Here is a 20,389-nt window from a genome sequence, read left to right as displayed (position 1 = left end):
GTCATGATCTCAGGGTCGTGAGATCAAGCCCGATGTCAGCTCCGTGCTGAGTATGGAGCCTGCTTACGATTCTCTCCGCCCCCCGCCAAATAATAATAATTTAAAAATAACCTGAGGATTCTCTTCTCCCCAATGTCACAAAGAATCTTAAGATCAAAAACACTTTTTTTAATGACTTTATTTCTTTGACAGAGAGAGAGCACAAGCAGGGAAGGAGGCTCCCCACTGAGCCGGGAGTCTGACCCGGGGCTCGATCCCAGGACCCCGGCATCACGACCTGAGCCGAAGGCAGCGCTTACCTGACTGAGCCACCCAGGTAACCCCAAGATCAACAACATTTTTGAGAGCAATGAAGAGAAGGTACGAACAAGGAATAACTTCAACTTCTTTTTTATTATCTTTTTGGTTCACTTTATACAATAATTTGTATCTGTAAAAGAATTCAAATTTATTGAATAAAAGGCACTGCTTATGATTTACAAAGCAATTAAATAAGTTGAAGAGGAAGCATTTAGTGAATTAAATAATACAGGGTTTTCTGGATCTGTAACTGATATACATTTGATTAAAAAATAAAGAGTTTGTATTAGGTCACCACACAGATTTATACAACAATCAGATGTGTAAAAACATAAGGAATTGAGGTCTTATGGGAACCCAACAGAGGTATCTTTTCCTTAATCCTATGAGAACCAAACAGTTTTAGAAGCTAAGCCTATTATGTTTACAGATATGCAAAACACCACAAGCAAAAACTCTTTAAGAAAAAAGTATGTTTTCTCATTTTCTATTCTTGGCATAAATGTTAGTTCTTCCCAGTGGAACCAAAACCTCCTGAACCCCTCTCAGTGTCATCTAAAACCTGCAAAGACATAAAGGTGGTCGCCAGGTAGTTAATTTCAGTTCTCTTTCCGTTCTCTCTAGCTCCTAACCTCTAAGACTTTTATTCTTGCTCTACCATCCTTTCAAAAAGGAGATTACAAAAAGAAAATTAAATTTTTAAAAAGCTCCATAAATAAAATATTGGGCAATTTTCAAAAAAGCTAGAGAAATAGAATTTCAGGGTATATTTAAATGATTTATTACCCAAAGCAATGCTATATAGTAGCTATGAAAAACATTTCACGAAATTCTAAAACTAAGCTTTTAATTTTGCTTTAAATAGGACTATTATATGTATTACTGTTTAGTTACAAATAGCATATGAACCCTCGAAATTATACTTTTCCCTTCACTGAAGATGTTACATCATTTATTCCCTGCTCAGTTTTTATGATACTTACCTGAACTTCCTCTATTTCTGGATAAAAAATCCGTTCACAAATGAGCTGTGCAATCCGATCACCCTTTTTGACTTGAAAGGAAAAAAGTTTATTACTGATATTTTATTGATGCATTCTCTATATCTTGCCTGTACAGTGAGAATTAGAGGAGAGAGCATGTGTTATCTAGACCCTCAGAACACTCCCTGCATTTATGTGATTATACGCCTTTAACGTACCTTCAAACTTTTCTTTGCCAAAATTAAAGAGTACGACACCCACATTTCCTCTATAATCTTCATCTATGACGCCAGCTAAGGAAAAGAAAAATAACATGAGCACGGTGTATGCTACCAAAACACTGAGGGTGTAGGATTACCTTGAAATCATCCTTATGTAGCTCCAAGGTTTTATTTTTTCATTTATTTATTTTTAAGATTTTATTCATTTATTCGACAGAGATAGAGACAGCCAGCGAGAGAGGGAACACAAGCAGGGGGAGTGGGAGAGGAAGAAGCAGGCTCATAGCGGAAGAGCCCGATGTGGGGCTCGATCCCACAACGCCGGGATCACGCCCTGAGCCGAAGGCAGACGCTTAACCGCTGTGCTACCCAGGCGCCCCAGCTCCAAGGTTTTAATCCTTACAAATGCATAAGTGAATCTTGCTTTGGAACTAGGTAAAGTCTCAAAACTAAGCAATGAGTCTCACTAAAATGCAAATACATAGAATTTATAGAACGGCCCTCCTTTTCCCACCTGTCACCCTCACATACGGTGACCATTTCCCATCCTAAACTGGGAGTAGGTCCTTAGCACCTCAGATGGGTCATCCTGAATTGCTCACTCCAAAGCCACTGGTCATCCACTGCACACCTGCTAAAGAGACTAGAAGAAAACTACAACCTGAGTTTTAAAGGCTTTTCCTGGTAGCAGCTTCCCACTAATATCCAGACTGAAATATGATTGGGTCATAAATAAAAAGTCAAACAGCCTGAAGATCGGCAGTGGAGTAAGTCAATGCTGACATTGTTAAGCCACAGTCTAGCACATATCCGAACGTTCATTTTATAATAAAAATGAAGGTGAATCCTTCCGTTCGTACTCCACCTCTCCTTCTAATCAGAGCCACCATCCCTTCTTAGAGCGTGATCTCTCAGAAGACATTAGCACATCAGCTTCACAAGGAGTACACTTTTCCATAACACCGTGTGTCATCAGTACCTGTTTGAGGTTATGAACACAGGGACAACCACCCTTTGCAGGAGAGGACTTGAGCCAGGGCCCTGCCTTGGCCCAGAGAGGTACATTTACCAGGCTCGTTAGAATTTAACTTGGAGCCAAGAACTTAAAATGTTTCCCAAGACACAAGCACAGATGATGCAGGTGTAGCAGGCCTTCCCGCTTCCTCTTTCGAAACTGAGACTAATTCACAACTCAACGGTTTTTAGCGTATTCAGAATTATGCAACCATCAGTACAATCGGTTTGGGGAACCATTTTCATTACCCCGAAACAAAATCCCCTACCTATTAGGACTCACTTCTCTTCCTCCTCATCCTCCCCACTGCCAATTTCCTTTTATACATGTTCACTCCTTCCCCTCAGTTTGTAAAATGACGGACTGAATTCACGGGACCCTAATTAAATGTAATTCCATGTTACAGCTTGCATATTAGTAACACCCCACCTCCTAAAAACCAAACACACAAAACTCTTATTTAAGAAAAAAAAGAAAAAGAATCAGGAATGTAGCTCAATGGGTATTAAAGCTGGTTGGCCAGACTCATAATTATTTGAATGTCAACTGAAAAAAAAAATTTTTTTTTTTTTAAGAACAAAGGTAAGCATTCCCCTTCGATTTTCTTACAGGGAGAAAAATACTCAGAAAAACCAACATTTTAGATTTTTCCAGAGGATTATAGACGTATAAATGAATCCCTGTGCTTTATGAATGATTTACTAGGGATAAATGAAACTGAATCGAAGCATTCTTACACAACAAGTGTTCTGAAGTCTGAATTAAAGGTAAGTAATTTTTAACAGTGAGAAGGAGGGGTAGGTAAGTAGCAGAAAGGCAGCAGAGGTGGTTCATAGCACGTCTAGACTGAAGGAAACACTCTTCTTTTCTAGCTACACAAAACAAAACCTTGACCAATTCAAAGAATTCTGAAGCCTGGCTTCTTTCCCCACTGCCACTTGACCATTAAATTAGTCCTTACTGTGTAATTGGTAGAACGATGGGACCAGCTGTTTTCTATATTATCTATATACAGAAAGTTCCGGCTGTAGGAACAGCCTGGATCGGATTCAGTGGAGAAACCCCTGCGGAGAACATGCTATTCCACGCTGGCTAGAACGAATGACCCCAAAAGCCCATGGACTCTCCGAGCTGGAGATCTCAAGCACAGGCTAGCACTCATTTGTCTGGAAGGGGTTCAATGGAGACAATGTGGACCGACTTCTGAACTCTTCGTTTCTACTTTTTAAGAAAAATGTTAGATTACCCGAATAGTACACATACATGTAAAATAAACCTAATCATGTTCCCCTACCGTCCCTCAGGTAGCCAATGTTACAGTAATGGACTTGACACATTACTTTCTTGTATATTAGATGTCAGATGTCCTTGTGTATTAGTGATTTCCAGTCTCATTAAAAAGTTTCCAAAAAGCACTTTCCTGACCAAAGGGTGTGTACATTTTAAATTTTAACGGATATTTCTAGATTACTTTGCAAAAAATGTGTGGCAATTCAAACTTCTATCGGCGATATTTAAGAATACCCATTTCCAAAGTCCTTGCCAGTACCAAATGACAGCAATTTTTTTTTTTTTAAGATTTATTTATCTGAGAGAGAGCGTGTGTGTGGATGGGGGAGGCGCAAGGGGAAAAGGAGAGAGAATTTCAAGCAGACTCTGCGGAGCATGGAGCCCGGAGCCCGTCACAGGGCCTGATCTCACGACCCTGAGATCATGACCTGAGCTGAAACCAAGAGTTGGACGCTTAACCCACTGAGCCACACAGACACCCCCAGACGGCAGCAATTAAAAAAAAAAAAAAAAAAAAAAAAAGTCTGGCCAATGTGATAAGTGAAAAATGGTATCTCATGGCTTTACTTTGCATTTCCCTGATGACTAATGAGGCTAGAATGCTTATCCTCTGTATGTTTGTTGCACATTTGTATGGCCTCTTCCATATCTTGTTTACGGTATTTCCCGTATTTGTTTGGGTATTTAACTCTTTCACCTATGACCTGCAAGTATTTTTACTTTACGGTATCTTCTCCCATATAAAAACACTCCCTTCTTGTAAAGGCCTTTGTTATATATCTATAAAGTAGTCTGATCAAACTCAAAATGGTTGGGTGTCTTGAATTCTGTAAAGCCAGACACCTACCAAGATTTTATGCTTGACACATAGAGATGTGAAAAGTCTTTTAACCAACAAAAAGAAATGAAGTTGTTTGAAGTCAATTAAAATATATAGCAGAAAAAAAAGGACGCTCAATAATACTTTTTTTTTTTTTTAGCATGAATGCCAACAGTATGAAAAATCCAATTGTTCCAAGATTATTTATTACTCAAAGGCAATCTGACCTTCGAGAAAAACCCAAGACATTCTTTTTCTACATAAGGAACATAAGCATCAGGGATATTTCTCTTCATGAGAAAGCAGAAAGTATTTTGAAGTTATCACTGGAAAAATCATACATTGGAACTGGCAGAGTAATTAACTGACTTCAGGCAAAAGTTTTACTGTGTCAAGACTTTGGCATGTCATTTGTTGGAAACCTTCTTTAGTGAAAACTACCCACACCTACCAGATGTGAATTCTGAACAGATTCCTGCGTACTCAACTTTTCCCTTTGACCCTTATTTACAGCCTGGGATTTCGAACATCTCTCTTCTGAAGTAAAAACTCTGGCCAACTACGATAAACGTGTGCCTGAGAGACATTTTTAAGATACTCTACATCCAAGAACACACCGCCCTGTCATTTTATGAATAATACCACACCAACCACCAGGCAAACTAACTTTCCATTTCTTTTACGTGAATGTTTTTCAGAAGGTTGTTTTAAACAGAGCAAAAATTAGTAACAAAGTCAGAAAAAAGAAAGTTGCCACATTAAAAAAAAAATCTATGAGATCTCTAGGGGACAAGAAGTATTTCTTACAGGGTCTAGTATGTATCAAACAGCGTGAGATGCTCTGCATATAGTATCCCTCAATCCTCCTATCCTGGTGAGGCAGGCACACTAATTTTCATTTTATGGAGGAGCAAGCCGAGGCGCAGAAAGTAATAACTAGCTAATTAATGACAAAGCTGGGACCCAAGTCTGGTTGTTACTCCAAAGCCCATGTTCCTTTCACAACCGTTTGAAATTTCTTTAAAAATATATGCAATCTTTTATATCCTGAAGTTACAGTCCTAAATTACCATACTTGACGCTGTGAAAGTATTTTTGGAAAGCAAGCATAACTTAGCCCAGGCAATTCTCAACCCAAGCAGGCTGTTCATCCCTGCTGTGTCAAACTTGGCTCCTCTTCAGTCCCTAAAAGAAAGGACTCCTTTGGGGATCCTGGCTTGCCCCACAGCGCCACCTAGTGACTCCAAGGGCAGACTGAGGGGCAGGCCAGAGACAAGCCGGGACAGGCCTCCTTCCTCACTAAGGGCCTGCCAGGCAGGTTCACAGTGAGCTAATTCAGGACAGTGCTTGGTTGGAGCAGGGATGGGGTGAGGTGATACCCAGCACTTAATTGCAGTGTAAACAACAGAGGGACTGGAATCAGGAATGAAGATTCCAGGGTTTAACATGTCAGCTTGGGCTCCTCTCTGAGCCAGTTCTTCATCTGTTAAAAAGTAGCTTTGAAAAATGGCTGGATTTGGAGAAATCTAGCAGACCCATTAATTGGAGGGCCAAGATGTCTAGTTAGGTGAAGCACTCTGCTCATTAAGATGGGAATGCAAGTCAGGACAAAGGTCAGTGAGGTCTCCCCTGGAAAGGGGGAGCTCCAACGTAAGGAAACCATCCTAGAAAGGTGAGAATTTCCTTACGGTGAGGGTGGTTAGGGAGCCTATAGCAAGAGGGCCAGCAGAGACTGGAGCTCTGCATGAAAGGGGCTCCATGACGAAGTTATTGACTTTGGGAGACATGAGTAAGGCTTTATCATAAGGGAAATGAGTTACAGAGTACTTGTTTGACAACAAATGTAGATAGGGAAGCATAGTGTTTTCTCTTCTCACTTAGGGAGGACCCCTTTTTCTATTTTGCCAAATGTGGACGGCTCTCTTATACAGGTACGAAAATTCTTACAGACTGACCTGCATTTTCTATAACCTTCTGCTTAAATAATTTCTTATTGCTGCTTAATTTGTTAGTTATTTAAGCAAAACATACTTGCTTTAAAAATGACATAAAAGCTTTTCCTATCCTTATAAAACTACCTTCCTTCTAAGAACAGAGTCATTTTTGGACTAAATGCAGATTATCACTAAGCCAAGGCAAAAATCCTATCCATCGGATAATGTCTAGTTAGCCTATTAGTAAAATAACATGCATTTCACATCATGGTCATTTTAAAACTAGACATAATCAAATAATATCTGAAACTGCATCATGATTATTTCAGAGGTGGAAATTTCTGAAGAGACAAAACACAACAAAAATCATTTCCTTTTCTTGAAGGTAAAAATCTGTCATTTGATTACTACTCTCAAGGAAGGGCCAAGCAAACACACACACGTACATATACAGAATAAAAAGGTAAACGTATTACCTCCTACGTCAATGAAGTGTTTCGCAGCCAAGCCAGAACGGGGAGCTGAAAAACAAAAAAAGGAGAAGTTGGCTTCCTTGCAGGGGGAGGGGTGATACTGGATGTAATTTACACAATTTAAGCCGCTCTCATCTCCTAGGACATCTACCTCTTCACCTTAACTTTAGCAGATGGTTCTGGATTCAAGAATATATTTATTATACTGTATTATGAAAGTAGGAAAGAATTTTTTTTTGAAAAAGTTTAATTCAAAAGCAGCTTAAACCACTCCCACACGACTCCAGTCCATTGAGGATCTGCGGTGGCGTGGCACCGGACCGTGGCAGTGGACCACTGGGGTAGACTGAGAGGCGAGCAAGTGGGGGCAACCGCGGACAACGCTGTCATGCAGTCTGGCCACAAAGGGAGGACCGTAGCTGGCAGCGACACAGGACTGAGGAAGGAGACTTGTGTTTTAAGATGGGAGATCTGAGCATGATGCAGTCTAGATGGGAAGAGGGCAGAGGAGAGACAGGCATAAATTTAACCAATGAGTAGCAGAGTTTGGCCTAGAACTTGGGAATCTTACTCATGATTCAAATGCCAAACGAGGTGTCTGTAAAAACAAATGAACCTGAGTAAGATAAAAGGCCTGGTATCAGTCAGGCACATGGTCAAAAACTTAACCTTAAAAATTCAATTCCAATGTTGTTTATTCTCAAATGAAAACATAAAAAGCAAACTGTATACCTTAGACTTGCTGACTTGAGCACCAGGCCTACCGTTAATTAGTCTGGCTTCTAGTTTTCTATTCCAGAATAGCTTAAATCAAGGCACTTTGTCAATAAATGCTGCTTCTTCCTGCTCTTCCTTTTATTTCATTCCATCTCCTGATCCCCACCCCCCAAAATATTCTCAAAATGAAGTGCTGCCAAAAGGAGATGAAGAAAGAGCCCATTTCGTTTTTCTTCAAAAGGCCGAAGTCTTAGCGGCTCTCACACTCAGGGCTAACAGGACAGTGGTGGTCTAGCCCCTCCCCACCCACAGTGCCATTTGTTCCTTTACATTTACTCTGAAATTAGAAAGTGATGATGCATCTGAAGAAAATGTTGCTCTCTCTCCAGTGACAGGGCACTTGCTCTTCGTTTTGTCATAGCTCCTCCCCCTCTAAGGAGTTCGCTCCCCTCTAGTGCCCTGAAGGGTATGTATCCCTGACCCCAACAGACCCCATGGAAGGACAGCCAAAGCGGGAAAGGCTTAACGGTCTGATGGACTCGGGTGAACAGGAGTCAGGAGTTTTACTCTCAGGATAAGAGATGCTGTGTATCATTAGCCCAAGCCTCACTCTATTTTCTTATATAACAAGTATTAGTCATTCTCATCATCGTCTTCACAAAGACACCTGAGCTCAGATGCAATCTGATCCTTGAAGGGGGAGCTCCAGTTAAAAGTCATCTGTATTTTCAGTTTCTCAGTGAGGAGTTGAGAGAAAAACTCCTGGGCCAATGTGAGCCTCCTACGAGCTCAAGGAATCAGAAAAAAAAAGAAGGAGAGGGTGGGAGAGTGTGTGTGAGCGTGAGTGTGTGTGTGCGCACGCAAAAAGCAGATTCGTGAACAAAATGTAGTTTTCAAATGGCTGTATTTGCCATCACAGTTGGCACTTATTTTAGGACACATGCCAATCAATATCCCTTCCCTCATTTATACCCTAAGTGAGACTAAGACGAAGGAACAGATCATAAAGGAAGAGCCTGACAAATTGTCACGATGTCTTCAATCACTTACCTACTCTTCCATAGCACCCAGAAGGAAGAGCTACCTGAATGTCCGTTTTCACCAGGGCTTTCTCCATAGGTGGTAGTGTATAATCATAGGCACTAGGAAAATAATGAAAGAAAATAACCAGTACTGATGCGTAAAATTGCTTTTATATTTTCTTCCTTGTGACTAAGTATACGGAATTGCTTTAAATACATCTCATAAAATAATCACAAAATAATTCATGCAATCTTAAATTTCAATAACCCATCTAAGAGTTCAGTACTCCAAATTTCCAATTCAGATTAAAAAAGTTTAGGGGTGTCCACCTGGCTCAGTCGGTGGAGGTGGAGCGTGCAATTTTTTTTTTTTTTTTTTAAGAGAGGGAGAGAGAGGGGGCGCCTGGGTGGCACAGCGGTTAAGCGTCTGCCTTCGGCTCAGGGCGTGATTCCGGCGTTATGGGATTGAGCCCCACATCAGGCTCCTCCGCTAGGAGCCTGCTTCTTCCTCTCCCACTCCCCTTGCTTGTGTTCCCTCTCTCGCTGGCTGTCTCTCTCTCTGTCAAATAAATAAATAAAATCTTTAAAAAAAAAAAAAAAAAAGAGAGGGAGAGAGAGATAGAAAAGTGGGGGGGGAGAGGGGAGAGGAGGAGGGAAAGAATCTTAACAGGGGGCTTGAACTCACAACCCTGATGTCATGACCTAAGCTGTCAAGGGTTGGATGCTTAACCAACTGAGCCACCGGGGGGCCCCAAGTGTGTGACTCTTGATCTCAGGGTTGTGAGTTGGAGCCCCACGTTGGGTGTAGAGATTACTTAAAAAGAAAAATTTATTTAGAAGGTAGTGGTAGACATGTCCTTTTAGTCCATTATTAAAATGGTGCTGCTTGAGATACAGTCATTCCGGTGAATTTTTTTGGTTTAAGAGATTATCCACATGTAATCTTGTTCTCTCCTGGACAAAATTCTGTTGGGAAACTGCAGTGCATATTAGCAGGAGGGGGCAGAAAGGCAGACTTTTAAAAGATGTATGCTTCACTAACATGATATAAAAAGAGGAAGAGAAAGAAAAAAACCAGGGGCAGATGTGCAAAGATGGTAGTGTAGGAAGATGCTGAACTCACCCGCTCCCACAGACACATCAAACCTATAGCTATCTGTGGACCATTCCCCTCTGAAAAAGAACCAAGAAAGAAGGGCAAATACTTGCTAATAGCTAACATTTACTAAGCCCTTACTCTGTGCCAGGTACAGTCCTAAATGCTTTATAGAACTCATTTTATTCTCACAACAATACAATGATTAGGGAAGACCCGCAGAGGAAAGGGGAAAGTGGGTGGACACCATGAGAGGAGGGGGAGTAGAGCTGTGCTCTATCTGTTCTGCTGGCCTTACCAAGCAGACACAGTGAACCTCACTGGCGGGGGGACAGAGCTGCCCACTGTGAAGAGGCCCTGGAGAAGGCCACTGCTGAGGACCTGATTCTCTAAGATCCAGATCCACCCAGCATATGCTGCTACTGTGGCTACTACTGTAGCCCCCTTCGGGACAGAAATGGGAGATTTGACAATGAGCAAGACTGTGCGTTACTTTGGAGACCTTAATGAAGACTAGTAAAGCAATATTACATTTTCACTTCTTTCATTGGCATTTCCTCTCTTTCAATAATCAGACTTTAATTTATTAAAGAGAGAAGCTATTTCCATGTCTATTTCCATATACAGTCATCTTTGTTCATTAGGAGGATATTTTAAGTATCTTAAAGCTCAGTCTCTCATATGACTCACAACAATGCCCAGACATGGTAAGCATCACTCCACTTTTATCCATGAAAACTAAGGGACTGATTACGCCCCTTTTAGCTACAACAGACCATACCTCACTTTTTCTTTCCTTTCTTCATTACTATCATCACACACTCCTTTCTCCCGTTCTCCTATACCTGTAAGACTTAGACCAGTAGTTTTTATGTTAGAATTATCTGGGATGCTTTACAATAAATCCTAAAGATTTAGTCATGTAGTAAACACTCATTTCCCCTAGTATCACTGTTCACCCATCTTAATGGTTCTATGACCGGCACACAGTAGTCAAGGGCGGGCGGGGGAAAGCAGTGAACTAAGGGTCAGAAATTGTATTACCCTTGGGCAATCAATTCAGCTCTTCACAAAGTCCCTCACCTGTAAAAAGGTTAAGTAACACTTACCTACTTCAGGATCGTTGTGAGAATTAAATAAAATCGCACACGTAGTTTTTAGTAGAGGTAAAAAGTGCTGAACCAATGGAAAGGTGGTAGTATTACTGACATTCCCAGTCCTTGGGATAACTTAAATACCGACATACAGTGAAATTTCATGATTCCTTTAAGGCAGAAGCACCCTTCATTAATCCTCCCCAGGTATTTTCACTCAGCACTTGAACTTCCCCCATGGCTTCTCTTTCTATTGTGCACTGCATCACCCTCAGGCCACGCTTTGAAGCCAAGGTGGGCCTTATTGGTCGCTACCTTCCACTTGGAGAGGGTACAATAAATGTTGCAAAACAAATAATGGCTTGGTGGACATTTATATGTAGTTACCATTCTGCACACTAGCCCCAAATCCTTACTGAATTTATGCTAAAGAAGAAAGCTAAAATTTTCAACGCTAGAAAAAGACAAAAATCTTTCATATTGATGAGGGAGCAGAGGGCTGGCTGATGACAAAGCATAACCTCCCTCCATCCCCCACTCCTGGGTGGGACAAGCCTGACATTCTTCCAGGAATCTCCAACTATCTTAATGCTAATGCCTTGCTCTAGGGAAAAACCTTAACTTGACAATGGCAAGGCCTCAGGTACCCTGTGAGTCTTTAACATATGAAAGTCCTTTTGAAACCTCTCTTTCTCCACACCTCCCCCAACCCCATAGTATATAATCAGCCACCCCTCAAAACCCTGGGGCAGCAGCTCTTTCTGCCTATGGGTCCTATCCTCTTGCTTTAACAAACCACCATTCTGCACCAAAGACATCTCAAGAATTCTTTCATAGTCCGGACTCTACCCCACTGAACCTCACCGATATTCCAAAACCCTATCAATATATGCAAAAACGGTTTCTGTAATCTTTTAGGTTAAAGTTTCAAGCTGTGGCAGCAGACGGCAGGAATATAAGCGAACATGACTGAGAGCTCTAGAACTGCACAGCCGGACCCTCTCTGCGTGGGGAAGAGACGACGCGGGGAGAAGGCGGCCGAAGTCCCCGCTCACCTGTACAGGTCGTAGCCCGCAGCCCGAGCCGACCCCTTGGTGGGGGCGGTGGCGTGCTCCGAGAGCCGGACAAAGCGGAGCCGCATGCTGCCCTCCGCAGGCCGGGGCCGCTTGCTGGGGGAGATGGCGGGTGTCGCTTCAGAGCAGGGCATGGCAGGACAGAACGTGAGAAAACACAGCAGCGGAGGGAACAAGCGGATACAGAATTAGCGCGCCCACCAGAATTTAAATCTCCCGCCAGCAACTCCTCGCCCCGCCTCGCTCCTGGACGAGCCCACAATTCTGGCACAGCGGGGAGGCGAGATTCAAATTTGGGGCTGGAAACCCCTCTTGGAAAACGGATTTGGGATAGGAAACCACTGCGCCTTCTCAAGCTTTTCCAGCTCGGGTACAGGGCCAACTTGTGCTGGGACAGCTTCGGGGGCCTCCCGCTCACACAACAGAAAGCAACCACTTTCCCCCTTTAGGGGCCCTAATGGACTCGCGCGCGCGCGAATAGGGGCTGCGCGCCCTCCGCGTGCCCACCCCGCCCAGAGGCGGAGGGCTTGCTGGTCGGATCCGCCCCCCGCCTCCTCCCTCTCCTCCCCCTCCTCCCCCTCCTTCCCCTCCTCCCCCAGCGGCTGCGGGGAGGGTCGGCCGGGCTCCCAGCCTCCCCACGCCCTTCTAGGCAGCGTGTCCTTCCAGCCTGGGCCCCGACATGTCTGGTACCGCGGCAGCCCCGGCTCAGGCTGCGAGTGCTGGACAGCGGCCGGAAGAGAGGCCCCGCGGCTTCAGCTCTCCGCCCGGCGCTGCACGCGTCTTTAAACCCTGGGCGGAACAGGGACGTAAAGAAATGGTGGCGGAGCGCGGGGCGAGGGCACAGGGGAGTCATTTGTCTCGAGGTATGGGCGCTGGTTGGCTTGTCCGCTCCCGCAGGCGCGCGCCGCGTCTGCTCTCTAAAGACGCGTCTGGGTAGGATGACCTCGGAAGCAGTAACGGCTGCCGTCTGACGAGGAGCGCACGGAGGCGGCGCGTGGGCCTCCCTCCGGCTGGCGCAGGCGCTGGACCCCCAGGAACGGCGTCTCTGCCTCGCTCCTGAGACCCGCATCTTTTTTGTGGCCCCTGTTTTCCAAGACTATCCTCGAGGCTCAGGGCCTGGCCCCTGCGCCCTGCTGAGTTACCTGGGGCGGCGCCGCGCTCGGCCATGGCTCCTCAGGTTCTAATCTCAGGGACCCCCAAAGCAGCGGAACCGCATCACGATGCAGGTGGTAGTCGCCGCGCGCAGTGATGCGTCCTAGGCTGTGGGCAAGGCAGCGTGTCCCATTTCCTAAGAGCACCCGCAGTGCACCGAATGCCATTTACCTTTAAAGGGGGGGGGGCGGGGGGTATGGTCTCAGGAAGATCCCAACAACAGCTCAGTTGCTAGCGCTGTTTCATAGGACCCACAGAAGCACAGAGGAGGGGGACCCCCCGTGGCTATGATTCGAACAAAGATCCTGAGCTACCCTGGAATAACAGTAGGGACGAGTAAATAACTTTCTAGGTAATCGTAAATTGGGTTTTCTAGGATATAAATATGTCCAGTCATTTCCAGAACTGATGCAAAAAGCTGAAAACCAAAATATAACGCAGCTTGTCAAAATAAATGCGAACTACAGGGCAGTTTTTGGAAAATGACAAAAATGTTAAGGTATTGTTGAGGAAGTTTCCAGACTTTCCTGCTGTGCCTTGTGGAGGCCCACCTCTGCAGTTTCTTACTGGCTCATTTTAAATGTTGGAATTCCTCTGGATGAGGTTATGGATTATACACTATTTATACTCTCTTCCGATGCCTTTAAACATCTACCAACCTGATGGGGTACCTGGGTGATGCCTAAGGTTAAGCATCTGACTCTTGATTTCTGCTGGGGTCTTGATCTCAGGGTCTTCAGTTGGGCCCTGCCTTACTAAAAACAAAACTAACCAAACAAACAAAACATCTACCAACTGAGGACTCCCTTAGCTTGCCTGTGGCAATATGGTCTGGGTGGGCCCTTCTGGGTCTCCAAACTCATCAGAGCCATCCTCCTGCTCACCTCTGGTGCTTCTGGCGGCAGTGGCTTTCTAACAAGTTTCTGGACCCACCGGACTTTCCTGCCTGGGGGTCTACACATATCCTTCCTTGTTTTGTGCCAGCTCATCTCAGAAGGAAATCTTCAGTTAACTTTGTCAGGGAAGGACCTCACTACCATTTTCTATCACAATAATCTTTTCTAATCACACCATGTATTATTACAATCTGTACTTCTTTCATTATTTATTTATTTATTTATTTATTTATTTATTTATTTATTTACCTACCTACCTACCTACCTACCTATCTATCGCATTGTCTATTTGCTCTAGTAAACTAGGCTCCAGAGGGCAGGGACCATGTCTTCATTCACTGTCGTATTCCTGGGGCCTAGTTTAGCACCTGGTTCAGGAGAATGCTTGATAAATGTTTGTTGTATGAATGAAAGAGATCTATCAGGCCCCTGTGTAGAATCACTTTGCAAAATCTTGATTTTCCTGTCCACCCGTTTAATTTTTTTTTTTTCTTTAAGAGAGGTAGAGAGAGAAGGGGCAGAGGGAGAGAGAGAAAAGCTTAAGCAGGCTGCACACCCAGTGTGGAGCCCAGTGCAGGGATTGGCCTGGCAATCCTGAGATCATGACTTGAGCCAAAATGAAGAGTCGGTTGCTTAACTGACTGAGCCACCCAGGTGCCCCATGTCCTTTAATTTAATTTTTAAACAATGTGTTTTGTTTTGCTTTTCTGTATAATGCCTTTTCAAGGCCTGCAATGAAATAAATACTGGCCTACCCCTCCACCAGAACCGTCCCCCAAATCTCCCTCCTCGGGGAAATACTTTCAACTTTTTTTGGCTCTTCCTGGAGTGCACCTCCCTATTTCTAAATTATATGTTGCTATTTTTTTAATGGCATAGAAACTATCTTCAGAATTAGGGTAGTTGAGGATTAAGTCTCTTAACTGCTCTTTCCACCCCATTCTGCAAATAGCTTTGTAATAATTTTTGGTTAAGTGAGCAGTACTTATCATGACTGTAAATATTATTCACTGTTAAGATGAGTAACGTGATATGATTATTTTTTAACACTGTCCTCAAGTTAGTAAGGATGTTCTCCCACTTGTCTTTGTTGGTAGTGGTGGTTTTGATTCACCTATTGCTTGTTTTTTGTTTTTGTTTTTTCCCAAATGCTCCAGGGAATCCAGATACCTCCCATCTGTCACATCAAATGAAACACGAAACATATCAAATCCCCCATCCATTCCATTTCCCCTCTCCCTCCCTCCTCTGTTCTCTTGCTCCAATCTGTGCATGTGACTCTCTAGTCCTGCTCAATAGCTATCATCCCAGCACTTCCCTTTGCCCTTCTCTTACACTGAAGCCTTGGTTTTACGAATCCAGTGTCTTCCTTTTAGTTTATTCCTTCATTTTGCTGAAGCACTTCCTCTAGCAGTTACCTAAGGAAGCTCACATCAGAGATAAATTGAGTCCTTGCAAATCCTAAAATATAATCATTGTAATGACTCCCTTTACCCAGACCCAAATAAAAACCTCACTTCATTCATGAAACTTTTTTACAACCAGTAGTGAGCTCTGCCGTGTCTTATCTCTGAAAATCCTTCCCATATCATTCATTAGCCATATACTCCCATTGTGTAATCGCCTCATTTTACGCATTTTATCTTTCACATTAATAAGAGCCAGAAACTTGTCTGAACCTTCAAAGCACCTACTTCAGTGTGTTATACAAAAGTTATTTGTTTGACTCTTTGTAATACCTACTACCAAGAAAGGATTCTATTTCTTCTCTTAATGCGGATAAAGTGTTTATTACTGTCACTTTTCATCTGAGTTTATTTTAGATTGGAAGGAGAAAAGGGTATAATCCAGCTGCAAAAGAGTAATAGGTTAGCGCTCTGAACCAGTAAGCATTTAATAGTACACTCTTATGACAACTGAAATATAACTTGATATGAAAATACATCCTAAATTCAGTACTCTACAGCAAAGAACTAGACATGTTCCAACCATAGTTTATTTCCTGCTGTTTTTTTATCAGAATATAATTATCCTATCAGTCATGCTGATTAATTCAATTACATAAGTCTAGTGCCAACTTGAACCTGTTGAGAATGCAAGCCGGTACTTTAGGAGCCAAGTTGTCCTTCCTGTCTTTACCATTATAGGGAGATTTCTTTTTAACAAAGACTTAATGTGATGGTTACTTTCTGTCAAGTATATTTTAAGTACTTTATGAATATTAACTCAACTAATCGTGACAACCAGGGAAGCAAGTGCTGTTATTATCCCCATATTACAGATGGGAAGACCAAGTCACAGGTTAAATGATTTGCCCACGATCACACAGCTCACGACCAGAAAGAGATGGAGCCAACATTCAGCCTGAGGTAGTCTGGCCCCAGAGTCCTTACACTTAGCTGCTGTGCTCTGTAGGGTTAATTGTGCCTGCCCAGTCTGTGATGAACTCTTCCTGATGCTGAGCCTGCTACTGGCCGTGTTCCCCAGGGCTGGGGAAGATGTGGGGAGTAAATTAACCGGGCATTCCTAGTTTCACAGTGGATCATGCCCTCCTTGTTGAGACACTTCCTCACCAGGCTGTACTCTGGTTTTCCTCTTACCTCACTGGCTGTCTCCTGTCTTCTCGACCTCTCTTCTTACCCAAGATAAAAAGCCTTGGAGGGGTGTCTGGGTGGCTCAATCAATTAAGCATCAGCCTTTGGCTCTGGTCATGAACCCAGGGTCCTGAGATTGAACCTGAAACCTCTGGCTCCCTGCTCAGCGGAGACTGTGCTTCCCTCTGCTCCTCCCTGTCCCCTCCCCCTCCCCCTGACTCTCCCCCTGCTTGTGCTCTCTCGCTCTCAAATAAATAAAATCTTAAAATTAAAAAAAAAGGCTTGGAGTCTTGCTTCCTCTTTCTCTTTCTGTCAGATCTTCCCTTATCTAAAAAGAGTTTCCTCATGGGTACCACATGCTGCTTTACCTTATTTGGTTTTTCTTCACAGCGTGTACTGTTACGTGCTATTACATATTTACTCATTTCACTTGCCAGTGGTATGTTTTCTCCTCTAGCATGTAAGCTCCATGGTGGACTTGAATCTATCTTAATTTGGGTTCCTTTCAGATGTTCTGTTTCTTTTTATCCTTCTTTCCAATTTTATTATTATTAATTTTATTTTAATTAATTTAATTATTTTACTGTTTCACATTTCCCTTTACTACTTTAGGGATTTTGCTCTCTGATTCTATTTGTTTTAGATAAGACATGCGTGCTTAATTCATCAGTGTTTAAAATCTAAAACAAAATTTCTGTCTTTCTCCCGGATAACATAAGGACCTTCGAAGGCTTTAACTCTATTCATTAACCCTTCTTTTGACATAGATTCAATTATTGCCTAGTGCTTTAAGTATACTTTTTCTTTGAATATCAATAAATATTACTATTATCACTATTTTTAGAGTCATTTTAAAAAATGTTTACCCAGACTTGTATCACTTTCTTTGCTTTTCTTTCTGCATCTCAGATCTCCTTCTGGGATCACCGTCCTTTTGCCCAAACTTCCTGTGGAGAGGTTCTCCAGTAGATGAACTTTCTCAGTTTTTGTCAGAACAAAACCCTTGAACTCTTCCTCAGGGGTAGTGCATTCTTTGACAATCATGCATGAATGGAAGAGGTGAGAACATTAAAGGAAAATTATCATAATTCCCCATAACTGCATGGTTCTGCTGTATTCGGATTCAGAACACTCCACCATGGGCAACAATACTTCATTTAGCATGCCACGGTTCACCTTTACCAGAAACCTGTGTAAGCCAAGAAAAGGCAGAAGCCATACTTTGGGTCCCAGTACCAAAATACAGAAGTTCTTTGGTTCAAGCCCAGAGTTTTTTACACCAGAATAAGGCTGAGGATGATTGAAATGTGTACGTATCTTTTAGAGAAGGGCAATTGAAATAAGGGAGTTGAGGAAGAAGAAGTAGTATACCAGCAGATCAGTTTCAATAAAAAGTACATATGTGTGTTAACTATCTGGAAGTTTGTCCTTTGGTCCAGAATACCTCCTAGAATATATTGTGTGTCCCTGGGAGTATCTATGGCCCAATTTGAAAACACTAAACTAGCATATAACTTCTGAACCCACAAGAATATTCCTGCCAGGCTCTTAGGAAGAATACAAAAATCAAATAAATGTAGTCTTTCAGTTTCATAAGAGCAGCACATGGATCTGAAGCATATAAGTAGCTCAGGAGATCAACAGTACATTGAGTGGCAGTTCAATAAACAGATAAGGAGGTAGCAGATAGTTAACAAAATAAGCATTCATTGCTACAAAACTACTTTGGACTAAATTCACAAGTGGCTGCTGCGTGGTCTACAAAAGTTCAAAGGGATCAGAAGAGTTAACATACAAACTCAGAACTGCACTTTTCACTAATACACTGAATGCCCAATCTCTTAACATAATCATCATGAAAAGCTGACTCCGAATTATGCCAGTGTGTGTAGAAGTCCAAGAAGGTAAAATTTCTGTAACTACAGCCCAGAGAAGGACTGTTATTATGACATTTTAAAACATCACTGAGTTTTCAGGAAGTAAAGAAAATAAAAGCAGATAGCTTGAGAGCCAGGATACACATGAAAATCACCCAGAAACCTTGGTCAAATGCCCATGTCCTAACCGTACTGCAAATGGACTACTCGGAATCTCCAGGGTGATTCTTGTTGGCCACCTCTGGTTAAGGACCACTGTGTTAGGAGATTTATATCTAGGGAATCTGCTGGATCAAGACATGCTAGAAAGAATTCCTCTGCATTTAACCAGTATCACGAGCTTCACCCAAATCCCTGTACTCTGGACTGTTTTGATAGAGACTTCATTACTTTAAATATACAGTCCTTTGCTCTTAGCAATACATTTGTAGTATAATTTTACTAAGAATCATTGTAGCCCAGCCTGCCTTCAGAACAGTGCTTGTTTCTTGGATAAACCAAATGGAGACCATTCAAGCAAGTCACAAAAGGTGCCCCAACCATAAAGTAGACCTAAAAGGCTGAAACTTACGGTAGTATGTAAACTGAAAATTTGAACAATACAAAACTTGATATATTTGACAGTTTGACTTGTAAGACTAGACAAAGGGGAAAGGGCCAGGGGAAGGGGGATTATATGGACTAAACTAGAAAGCTTTTAAACAACTAAGTCACCTCTAGACTTCAACTGTCTCTCCTGGCTCATATGACCTCTTTCAAATGACATCTCCCTCTTTCATCTTTGAAGAGCATCTGATGGGACTGGAAAATTAGCCTTATCGTGTTTTATAATGTAACCCCCCTACTGACTAGTTTCCTGGTTCAGAGATTAATTCCTTGATCCACTCTGGCCAGAGTAGCCGAGGTGGTTTCACTCCAGCACACGGACACTTTTTGTCAACAGGGCAGCATAACTGGCCAATACAGTGAGACTGCAAACTGTCCAGTGTATCCCTTTCATTAAACAGGTTTAGTGATGAAACCCCTGGAAAATTCTGACCACTGTCTCCAGGGAATCTTTTCAGGTCATCTTCAGCAATACTCCTAACCTTCCAGCCTGACCTATGGCAGGTCCAGAGGACACACTTCGGATCTGACATAAAGAGGAGCTTAGTTGGAAACAACTGCCACCTGTAGCCTTTGGAACCGGGGAGTTTAGTGAGTAGAGTGACATTTGACAAGGGTTTGGTGGAACAGGAGTTTCTAAGATGACTTGGAGACTAGAGAGGCTGGAGAAATTGGCAATTTTATATCGTGCTACTCTGAGCTTGAAGTGATGAAGACGGCATAAGTCTTCTACTGCTGCTTAGCAAATTACCGTGGTGGCTTAAACAATGCAAATGTATTATCTTATAGTTTTAAGTTGAAAGTCTGCCACATGTCTCACTGAGCTAAAGTCAAGGTGTTGGCACCGCTGCAATCCTTTTTAGCGTCTCCAAGGGAGAATCCATTTGCTTGCCTTTTCCAGCTTCTCGAGGCTGACCTCCATCCTTCACCTTGAAAGACAGTGACAACAGATTGAGTTCTTCTTATGCTGTTGTTTCTCTAGTTCTCTGATTACAGCTGGGAAAGATTCTTTGCTTTTAAAGACTTGTGTGATTAGATTGGGCCTACCCAGATAATCCAGAATAATCTATCTCAAGGGCAATAATCTTAATCACATCTGCAAATCCCTTTTGCCATATAAGGTAATATAATCTTGGGTTAGGGGCGCCTGGGTGGCTCAGTCAGTTAAGCATCTGCCTTTGGCTCAGGTCATGATTCCAGGGTCCTGGGATTGAGGCCTGCATCAG

The 20,389-nt window shown here is 42.8% G+C and overlaps 1 protein-coding gene across 1 annotated transcript; it reads right to left on the bottom strand.

Annotated features, from left to right (window-relative positions):
- Positions 1-374: 374 nt before the first annotated feature.
- Positions 375-12,986, bottom strand: DUT (deoxyuridine triphosphatase). The gene is made up of 7 exons (XM_026518435.4): positions 12,729-12,986; positions 12,021-12,156; positions 8,804-8,895; positions 7,040-7,084; positions 1,502-1,576; positions 1,284-1,354; positions 375-862 (listed from the first exon to the last, which is right to left on the bottom strand). Exons 1-7 carry the CDS (start codon positions 12,889-12,891, stop codon positions 806-808), a joined length of 639 nt encoding a protein of 212 aa, XP_026374220.1. The 5' UTR covers positions 12,892-12,986; the 3' UTR covers positions 375-805.
- Positions 12,987-20,389: the final 7,403 nt, after the last annotated feature.

This window comes from Ursus arctos, unplaced genomic scaffold, assembly GCF_023065955.2.
Source record: "Ursus arctos isolate Adak ecotype North America unplaced genomic scaffold, UrsArc2.0 scaffold_36, whole genome shotgun sequence".
NCBI classification, from domain to species: Eukaryota; Metazoa; Chordata; class Mammalia; order Carnivora; family Ursidae; genus Ursus; species Ursus arctos.
Note: the sequence above shows the minus strand (reverse complement) of the source record. Positions and strands in the feature narration are given on the sequence as shown.